General features: G+C 58.3%; 1 protein-coding gene across 1 annotated transcript; it reads right to left on the reverse strand.

The window, feature by feature from the left end:
- Positions 1-5,029: 5,029 nt before the first annotated feature.
- On the reverse strand, positions 5,030-6,322 carry FOXB2 (forkhead box B2). Its single transcript, XM_035028985.1, has one exon. The coding sequence runs from the start codon at positions 6,320-6,322 to the stop codon at positions 5,030-5,032; it is 1,293 nt and encodes a 430-aa protein (XP_034884876.1).
- Positions 6,323-10,545: the final 4,223 nt, after the last annotated feature.

Below are 10,545 nucleotides of genomic sequence, written 5' to 3' on the forward strand. Positions count from 1 at the left end.
AGGGGAAAAGAGCCAACATGTGGCTTAAATTTTCCTTAAAATACACAGGGGATAGTTAAGGGGGAAAAGTGCTTGGGACAGAGTACATCTGGAGTTTTGCCAAACTCATACCATTTAAACAATGGTTTAAGACTGAACTGAAATCCCAGGCAGATCTCTTCAATCTCCCCTAAAGGGTATAAGGTAGCATTTCAGCTTTGACAGATAAAGTTAATGAAAATACTTTAAATGAGCAAAATGAAAACATTGGACTTGAAGAAACTGTTTTGCCCTTTGGAATTCAAGGACTTCCCACCTCCACTCGAATCCCCACTCTGCCTTTTTACCTACAAAGAGGTTATCACTGGCTTTTGAAACCCTTTCTTTACTCTCCCATTTCTGATGCCAACCCCACCCCACCCCTGCACCCCCACGCAGAATCGTATCCCCATAGTCTGCTTAACACTACGACCACTTCAAACCCTTGCCACGTCATCCAAGCCTGAATATGCCCCCCAGACCATCTTTTCTGCCCATTTCATAGTCGGGTACGATGAAGAACGGGAATTCTTGTCCAGTGGAGGAACCAAATCCCACCACAATTTACCAGGATCTCTATCATTTTGTGCATATCAGAGATGGTGATTTTGTCAGCGAATGGAATTTAAGGAGAATTGGTGGTTTTGTGGATCAATGCTTTTGTTTGTTTCCTCCTAAGACATTCTGTTTCCATACTCTTCTGGAGTCTTTCTGTACCAGTGCCAAGCAGGCAAATGTCACCTTTGAATCCCAGGAGGAGATGTGTTGATCAGCCTTCCAACCCCCCCCATACAAAGATGCTTAGAGTTCAGAGTACCCCCGCCAGCTAACTGGCTCTGGTTCCTCTGGATGCTACCAGCCCTCTTCCCTGGCTGGACTAATGCCAGTCTACTTAAGGAGATAATTGACCACAAGCCAGCTTGACTGACAGGCTTCCTAAGTGCCAGATACCAACTGTGCCTATTCTGGCCTTTGCAGGAGAGCCTGTTCTCCTACAGACCACAGCTAAAATAGCTTTGTCCTCCCTCCGCCCTTAGCTCTTGTCTCAGCTTCCCAAGGAAATACAATCAAATGGATGATTCCAAGTTGTTTTCCTCTTACCTTTATTGTAAAGATATCTACACTGAAATCTTTCTCTTCTCTCATTGCTTCTTTGCTTCTTGCTCGGGGTCCTCTGCATTGAGATAAGTGGAATACAGGCTAAGCAACCTGAAGTTCACGTTCTCTCCTCTAGTACTTAGCATATGAGGAGTGATTTTATTAAACATGTGAACTGAGATGGTCATACATTTTTAAGTGTCTCTACTTGCATCTCACTTCTATCTAGAATTTACTTTCCCTCTATCTCAACCTGTTGCTAGAGAGAGAATACTATGAGATCAGATGAGATCACATACTCAGTTGAGAGGCTTACCAAAATATTACCATCAATTTATTATTCTTATTACCTTTTGTAGTTCTCTATATACTTTGATTATGACCAGGACATGAAAATACTTTTTTTTTTAATGGCTTGACCCCTACTAACATGTTTAAAATAAGCACTGAATCTGGTTCCAATGTCTTAGAATGGATGTTTTATGGCACATGGGTATGAAAATCTGATTCTGGTGATGAGCAGTGAGCCTCAGGCCCGGGGTCCTCCCAGTCCTGGTATCTCAGAGGTCTGCCAAGACTAATCCTGCCAGGTTCCTGGTTTGGGAATGGGGTGGTGGTTGCTTAAGGGGATAAAGCCCCACACAATATGGTCAGACGGCAGATCCCATCTTAGTTAAGAGGGGTCTTCAGGATAGTATTACTGTCTGGGGCTTTAATTGGAACCTCCCTTGGGATCAGAGTTTTGGCAGCAAGCTCCCCCCACCCTTGTTTATTTGCATGAATTCCCAGGTTCTTCACTGTCAATGCCATGCATTGCTTCCTTTGGGTACCTGGATCTCCTCCTGAATAAAAATTTGAGTAGAATCATCTTTAAGTTCACTTGGCCTTCCTTTCTCCTTTTTCTCTTTCCTTCCAGTAAATACAAAACACCCTTGTTTTCCACACAGAGGTAGGAGGGGGTTCAAGGGAATTCGTTAAGAGGGTCCAGGAAAACTGTGAGGGTCAATTGCTCATTTCTTGCTGCTGTGGCCCACAGGCTCCTTTCTTCTCGGCCCACAGACCCACTTAGGCCAGCTCTCTGGGTGCTAAAGGACACTTTGGGCTGTGCCCCTTTCCTGGAAGTGGGGCCCTGGGCACCGCTAAAAAAGCACACCATTTGGGCAGCTGGACCAGAAGGAAGGGGTGTTCTTTTGAACAAACCCCTGGGATCCTGTGTCCCCCTTCTTCCAGCCAATTGACTTACCTACACTAGGGGTCCTGACCCCAGGACTTCTAGGCACCATCTCACAAAGAAGCCAGACTCAAAAGTCCCTCCAAATCTATGACCCCCCCATGTCAGTGTCCCCCCTTCTTTTCACTCTTTCACCATCATCAGACTAGTGAAGAGGAAAACCTTGCAGAAAACCTTGCAGAGTCTCAAGCTGAAAGAAAGGGAGACACTGGAGTTTCAGCTCTCAAGGAGTTAGTGAGCTAAACTGAGACCTTCCTAGGAGAGAACAAAACTAAGCTGCACGCTGAGATGCGACTTGTAAATAATGGATGTGTGGAAACACCTGCTTTAAGATATAGCCAAAATCCCCCGTTCCCTCCCTCCACTCAGTGTCATTACTGTGTGCAGGTCATCTTGTTGGCCCTTTTTTTCCTTCTGATGAAAGGTTAGAGGAAGCTTTCGTTGGGTCTGGCTGGGCAGAGGGAAGTCGGCTCAAGATGGATCCCTGTTCGAGGTTGGAGAGCAGAGAGCCGGCAGTAGCTTCCCCGGCCCGAGCCGGGTCCCCTGCACCGGGCCGGGCCGCCTCGCCCGCTCCCCGCGCAGCTCCGCGGGCGTCGCAGCCTGCAGGTCCTCTCCGGGGAGAGCGGACCGCGGGGCCGGGGGTTCGCGCCCGCCCAGCGCTCTGCGGCTCTGGACCCCAGGCTGCCGCCGCCTCCCGAGGCCCTGCTTGCCGAGGACGCGCTCCCCGAGCGGGCGCGCAACAGGTCCCCCGGGCTTCGGTGGCGGGGCTTGCGCTCCTCGTCAAGGTCGGCCGCGGTGGCGGTGGCAGAGACCTGGCACCTACTTCCCGGCCCGGGTCTGCCTTCCAGACTTAAGGGGGCGCCGCAGGGCACCTACCCAAGGGTACGGGAGTCCCCGTTGTGGCCCGCCCTCCGGGCCCGTAGGAAAGGGAAGGGTGTTGGGTGGTGGTGATGGTGAATAGAAGCGAACCTCAAGTGGGAACCAAAAATTCCCTGTTGCGGGTTTTTGCCAATGCGGTCCCCTGCACGGAGGTGGGCTGGGGCTCAGGAAACCAGCCCAAGGATGGGTGGTATCCAGGAGGTAATCGCGCCAACGGATAAAAGGAGCAACGGAGGACGCTTGTCCCTGGTCGGGGCTCTCCAGTGAACTCACCCCTAGGAAGCTCTGAAGTTAAGAAATAAAGGGGAGGGGGAGGATCCGTAAAGTCCCTTGACCGCCCAGTGGGCGCTCAGACTGCCGCCTCCTCTCCCGGGAAGCGAAACATCCTCGCACGGGCCGCGGCATATCCAGAGAGAAGCTTTAATGGAGAACACCGCGTACAACACCGGCAGACATGAACTTGTCACAAAGTCACAACCCGAACGCGGCGCGGACACAAGCCCAAGGTGACTCCGAGGCAAAGGGCCGCTGCCTCCTCCCTACCCGCCCCCCTTCGTTCCCAAAAGTTTGTTGCGAGTAAAGTGCTATTCCTGGGGCTCCGAAAGGGGGGAAGGGGCAACAGCGGCACGTTTCTTTTCCAATTGACGAACTGACACTGAAGAATTCGCCTGAGAGTCGTCGGCGCCCAAACAGCGCTCGGAATACCAAATCGACGGCGGCGCCCCAAAGTGACGGGGTCATCATCCTCTCGAATCTGTCCGGAGGCCGGAAGGCAACCGCCAAGAAACGCTTCTGGAAGCGTGGGGAGCAACACTGTCGGGTGATGTGGCTGGTTTTTCTCGCACTCCTGATTAGAGGGAGAAAATCCCATGATGCAAGTGATTTGTTTTCCCCCTTTAAAATCCCAAATGGAACGGATCGTGGGAATTAACATTATTTTGGGGCTCCTTAACGGCTCATCCGATTGATACACAAACGAATTGCAGGTAAAAAGCAGCCTTTGCTGTCTCTCTTTGGTTGTGTTTCCCCGAACTTTACTTTGGGAATCTGGCGCTTTGCTCTTTAAGCCGCTGCCATTCTGTTTTGTGCAAACTAATTGCTTTAGCTGTTCCTTCCATCCTTCTCGACCCCCGGGTCAGAGCAAGAAACTGAACTGTTTCCCAAGACTCTTCGTGGAGTTCCTGCTGCCCCCCCACCCCAGCGACTTTATTCATGGTACCGTGTCCTCGCCATTTAACTGACCAGCAAGATAACGATATGAAAATGCTCTCTCTTTTCCTTTTTAAATAAAACGAGATTTCCTTAGTGAATAGCAGTTTTGTCTTGGATGTTCACGAGAGGCCGCTGCCCGGGGCGAGAAACTTGGTGGCTGAGGTCTGTTTTAAGCGTCATTCTCTGTTGGATTTCTCCCCGGGAGGTTTAGCTCCTCCAGCTTCTGCTCCCAGGAATGAGGGTCTAAATCCATTTCCAATTTGCCAGCGAATGAGGCTTCCCCAAACTCCTTCGCTCCCTCCCCCCCATAACTTATTGACTTACAATATTAATTACAATAGAAACTCTTACCTGAAAACTGCCTTTCATTAATCTGATTGTACAACATAGTATAAACACAGACACCAGAAGTGTTACATTTATTCAGACCACTGGAGAATCCGCTTTCGGGTTTTTATGTTCAAAGACCTTCCTTTGCCGCAAAGGCTCAGGCTCGCCAGGTCTGCCCAGCCTCGGGGAGCCTTCTCCCTCCGGGGCTGTCCAGGGCCGGGAGTCCCTGCACGCCTTCGTCTCCCCCGCGCGCCGTGTCCCCTAGGAGTGCACCAGCACCGAGTGCAGGGAGCTGCCCTTGCTCTCGGCCGCACTCGGGGCGGTGGGCTCCAGCAGGGAGGCGGCAGGCGAGGCCGCGGCCGCAGGGCACACGGTGGACGGCGCCGGCGGCTGTTGCGCGGCCGCGGGGACAGTGAGAGTCGGAGGCAGCGGGGCGACCGGCGGCAGCGAGGGGGTGGGCTTGATGGGCACCGGCACCGCAGGCAGGCTCTGGCTTGCCGAGTGGCACAGGGCCTTGACCGGCACCCCGAAGGCCCCGTACTCAGGGCCCACGGGGATCCCCGCCGCGGCGGCGGCCGCGGCGGCCGCAGCCACCGAATCCATGACGCCCACGTGCGGCCACACGGAGCTAACCACGTTGCCAAGCTGGCCCGGCACGGGGTAACCCAGGTGGTGCATGACGGACGCCAAGGGCAGCCCGCCCGCCTGCAGCACGCCCTTGTAGTCCCGGCCGATGATGTTCTCGATGGCGAACGGGTGCTTGAAGCCCGACGTGGACGCCGCTGCCGCGGCGGCGGCCGCTGAGCCCAACCCGTAGGGCGGGAACTGCGACAGGCGCCCCACGCTGCCCACGGCCGCCGCCGCCGCCGCCGCCGCCGCCACCGCCGCCGCCTCCTGCATCTTGCCCGGGTGGGACGGCGGCTGAGGCTGCGACTGCTGGGGCGGCTGCTGCGGGGACTGCGACGAGAGGTGCGGCGGCGGCTGCGGGGCGGGAGGAGGCTGCTGATGGAAATAATGCACCATGTGCGGCGGCGGCGGCGGGGGCGGCGGCGGCGGGGGCGGGTGGTGGTGGTGGTGGTGGTGGTGCGCGGCCGCGTGGTGGTGGTGGTGGTGGTGGTGGTGCGGGTGGTGCGGGTGGTGCGGGTGAAGGTGCCCTCCGGGCCCGGCGCCCGGCGCGCCCTTGGTGCTTCCCGCGTGCAGGTGTGTGTGTTCCGCGCGCAGCACCTTGAAGCGCTTTCGGCGCCGCAGGAAGCTGCCGTTCTCGAACATGTCGCCGCAGTCGGGATGCAGCGCCCAGAAGCTGCCCTTGCCGGGCTGGTCCGGCCGCCGCGGGATCTTGATGAAGCAGTCGTTGAAGGAGAGGTTGTGGCGCAGGCTGTTCTGCCAACGCTGCGTGTGCTCGCGGTAGTAGGGGAAGCGCTCCATGATGAACTTGTAGATGTCGCTCAGCGGCAGCATCTTCTCGGCCGAGTGCTGGATGGCCATGGCGGTCAGCGAGATGTACGAGTAGGGCGGCTTTTGGTCGCTGTACGAGCTCTTCCCCGGCCGCGGCATCGCCCCCGGCGCCTCCACCGCCCCCCGGCCCCCACTGGACGGCAGTGTCGCTCCGCACCCGGTGGCCGGGGCCTGGCTGTCCCCGCTAAGCCCCGCTCCGCCCGCCCTCTCCGTCCCCAGACCCTCTCGCCGTCTCCCTCCGGCCTTCTGCCAGCTGCCTGGGGGGCTCCGCGCCTGCCGCCCTCTCGGGCCAGCTCGGCTCTCCGCCGCTCGCAACTTCTGGCCCGACGGTGGTCGACCCGCGCGCAGAGTGGCGGGCGGGGCGCGTCAGCCTCCCCGCCACACCCTCCCGGCGGCTTCCCCCGGGTGGTCCGAGACGGAGCGCTGGAACTGGAGGTGGAGAAATCGGCAAGGCCGTGTTCCCTTCCGGCCTCCTCTGCCTTTTTCTCGGTCCGAGGGAAGCGCCGGCCCCGCGGGCTGGGAAGGACAGGACAGGCGGGACTCTGGCCCTTTAAATCCGAGTGGGCGCTCGCGCTCCCGGAGGCCGGGGCGGCGAGACTTGCAGCGCCCCGGCGGCTGCCCCCTGGTCGGGCAGCTAGCCAGCCCGCCGAGGACTCGTGGTTTTCCTGGAGGGGAGCGGCGAGGTAAGGAGAAGGAAGCTCAGCTCCTGGCAGCCCGCGTCTCCCTGTCCTCTGGCCGCTCGCAGCGGAGCCGGGGAGAGAGCTGCAGGCGGTCGCTGGGGGGAAAAGTTTGGTTTCCGCAGCAGCGGCGCGGGCGGGGTGCACGGCGGGGCGGGGGCGCCGGGCGGGGGCGCACGCCGTGGGCCCGAGGGGGCGGCTGCGAAGGCCGGGAGGATGCGAGGCCGGCCCGGGCCCGCTCCGCGGTGCGCGCCGCAGCGGCCGCCGCTCTCCCGGGCCCGTCTTGAGCTGGAGAGGCGGCGGCGGCGGCTGTGGCAGCGACGCGCTCTCCTGGCTGCGTTTTGTAATGGTCCCCGAGACGCCGGGGACCCCCGCAGCTCGCGCTTCGAGACTATCACATGACCGAGGCCGAGGGACTCCGCCGCCGCCGCCGCGTCTCTCGCTGAAGAAGGGGCACGAAGGCGCCGCGCCTCGCCCCCTCCCCCTCCTCCACCACAGTCGGGGCGCCCCCACCCCCAGCATTCACAGCCCGCCGGGAGGGGCGGGGAGCGCAGGCTGTTCGCGGGGCGGGGGCGGGGGAGCCGCGCCGGGTGCGGCCCTTGCTGCTGCACCCCACCCGGGTCGCGACGCCTGGCAGAGGGGGGACAGGACGCGGCTTTCTTTCTCCTCTCCTCTATCTCCCGCCTGTCCCCGCCCCTTCACTTCCCCGCTTCCCACCTACCTGCTCTGAACTTCTCGCTCCTTACACTACCTTTTCCCTAGACTAGCCACTCTGGGCCAAGTTCGGGGCACCGTGGCCTCGAGGCCTCTTCTCTGCAAGAAATCCCAATGCCCAGAGGGTTGGAGGGAAAAGCTAATGAGGAGAGGAGCCAAGGGCATTCTCGTCAAATGCCAGCTTCATCACGATTTTCTTGCGCACCAACTGTGTGTCAGGCCCGGTGATCCGCGCCAGGTATAGGGCGGCAGGAGACGGCTCTTTGCGTTCTGGGACAGCTGTCTGGAGGAAGAGACAGACAGTAGCCAGGGCATTAGGATAGATAGTAAGGGCTTGGTGGGTTGAGGCTCCACCGCGCTTCTTAGGAGCGGGTGGATGGGACAGAGTGAGGCATTCCTCTGGGGTAGTGACGCCTGAGCTGGGGCCAGAAATTGGGAGCTCACAGGTCCCATCACCTGGGTGAGTCCTAACGGGGTCTTTGCTATTCTTAGCACGGTGAGGGGAAGCGAGCTGACTGCAATTAAATAGGAGGTCCAAATGATCAACCCACAGGGCCCTCGTATGACCTGTGAGAGAAAGCTGGTTGAGAGGCAGCCAGGAGGTCTCGCTCGGTGCTGGCTGGGACCCAGGAAGCAGCATCCGGGCACCCCTGGGCAATCCCAGTTGACCGCGCGGAAGTTATACTCTGGGTTTGGCTGCCTTTGCCGCTTGGCTGGGAGGAAAAGCAGAGTTTAGGGGGAAAGTATACCGTCTTCCCGTCTCTGGGCCTCAGTTTCATTATTTATAAAATGAGATGTCTGAAGTTGGAAATTTCACGGGTGCCTTCCAGTTCCACCATTTGAGCAGAAAAGAGCAACTAGGGACTGTGTCTCACTGGGTTTTTAATTTCTTCTTTTCCCTGCCTAAAGCCGAAGGCAGAAGGCTGTTGCCCCAAACTGCTTGGGAGACTTCTTTTTACCCTCCAGCCTTGGCGACACCAGGTCGCTTCTGACTTTTGGTGAGCTGCCCGAGGGAAGGACCATGAGAGGGGCTGTCTGCCTGTCCGGCCCTTCCTCTTCATAGGAGTTAGGTGAGTGGGGCAGATTGGTAATTTTCATCTTTAGTCAGGAGCTAGATTTCTGGCCAGTGCTATTTGCCCAATTTGTACCAGGCCAGCAGACGTTTTAGAACAGGTGTTAAGGTGAAGAGTGCAAGAGAGCCCCCCAGGGAAAAGAGCAGTCTCTCGGCCTGTCCTAAGGAGAGGAGATAATCTCAGAGGAGGATGCATTCGCTGTCACTCCGTGCTGGGAACTTTTCTTCCACCAACGGAGTTTCTGCGGAATTTTTAGTCCACTGAGTCAGTTTAAGGAGCCAAGCAGCAGTCGGCCCCCTGGGCTCACGAAGCCACGGAGGAATTCCACAGTTAAAGCGGCAGCTAAAGCCCGGGTGTCCCCTTCTCCCTTGCCCGACGTGGTGCGAGAACAGCCCTCTCCAGGCCCAGGAGTCGCCCAAAGGCCGCCGTTGGGAGCTCAGCGTGCCGGGTGCTCTAAGTGCTCTAAGACTCTGGCCGTGAACGCAGCGCGGGCAAAGGCGTCTTTTGTCGACGCCTTGTGAGTATGTTTTCCGCAGCGCCTCCTCTTTGGGAGCAGCCCCGGGACGTTCCCGTCGGGCCAGGGGACTCCGCGGCGTCTGGGGACAGAGCGAGGGGAGGGGCCCTTCAAGGGCGCGCCGGGCAAGCCTTAGGTGCGCCTAACCTGAACAGTAAAGCCGTGGGCGAGCTCGTCGCAGACCGCAGACCCAGGCCACGGCGTCGGGCTCGGCCCTGGGGACGCGAGCCTCCGGCTTCGGCGAGCCAACTGCGTTCAGCTGGTTGAGCGGCTCCGCGCCACCTGGACCAAAGCGGAGGCGCCGAGGTGGAGAGAAGCGCCTCGAGCCTCAAGCTTTCGCGCTGCGTGGCCCGGGCAAGGGTAGACAGGGCTCTCCGACACCGAGGCCCCAGCTGCCCGCGGCAGCCCAGGCTGCAGTTGCAGCGCCGAGCGCTGACAAGGAGCGCGGGACGTGTGTCCCTTTTAGAGAGGGGCTGGCTGCCGCCGCCGCCGAGTATTCTGGGGGATTCTCGGTGAGGCGCAGGGCCCGGCTGGCGAGCTTGGGCCGTGGTGGGGGGGGGGGGCGCTCTCCCTCTCTCCCCCCTCCTTCCGGCGAGGTTGATTTCATTCCGGCAAGTTTTGCAGGCGCGCAGCAGCAGCGGCGGGGGCGGTACGCGCGCGCTCCAGCTGCCTGCAGACCCCCGTTCAAGGAAAACAGATCATGTAACCATCCTGGCACCAACCAGTCGGTTTCAAGTTTCTGCGAGTATTTTTTTTTTTTTAAACAACCCCTACACTATCCAAATATTGGCTGGCGCTGAGGACCCTGGCAGGCAAATCATTGCCCCGGGCTTAGTGTAATTATCTCAGGCGTATTTGGTTTACCCCTTAGGCAATTGTTGGCGAAGCTTTCCTAGGAAGAGGGACTCCGTGCAAGGTCTTATTGCGTTTAATTGGCTCTATGGAGGGGAGTAAAAATTTGCCAGAAAAAGATGTGGAACTTTAGGAGCGACTATTTATTCATTCTCTCTCCTCTATCTCCCCCCATCCCCCCAAGCCCCGGAAGGTCCCTCGCACTCCTCAGCCTGGATCTAGGCCAAGCGGTCCCAAGGCTTCCGCGGACAGCTGTGCCCAGCGTGAGGAGGAGCGCAGGTCGTCAACGGGGCTAGGACGACGTGCAGAACTAGGAAGAAGGTAAAAGTTCTTGTGCACGTCTCGGTTTTCATGGATTCTGTCTTTATCCACTGACCTTTGACGTGGGGAATGTTGCCTGGGTTAGTTACCTTTGGGATTCTCCCAAGCATCTTTACTGTCACCCCATCCGGCCTCTCGCCTGACCCCCCTGTCTCCTCCGCCCAAACCTTT

Source organism: Mirounga leonina, unplaced genomic scaffold, assembly GCF_011800145.1.
Source record: "Mirounga leonina isolate KUSES-001 unplaced genomic scaffold, KU_Mleo_1.0 Mir_224, whole genome shotgun sequence".
Taxonomy (NCBI): Eukaryota; Metazoa; Chordata; class Mammalia; order Carnivora; family Phocidae; genus Mirounga; species Mirounga leonina.

What these genes read in the sequence shown, in the direction of transcription:
- FOXB2 (XM_035028985.1), bottom strand. Translation starts at nt 6,322, where the DNA reads ATGCCGCGGCCGGGGAAGAGCTCGTACAGCGACCAAAAGCCGCCCTAC.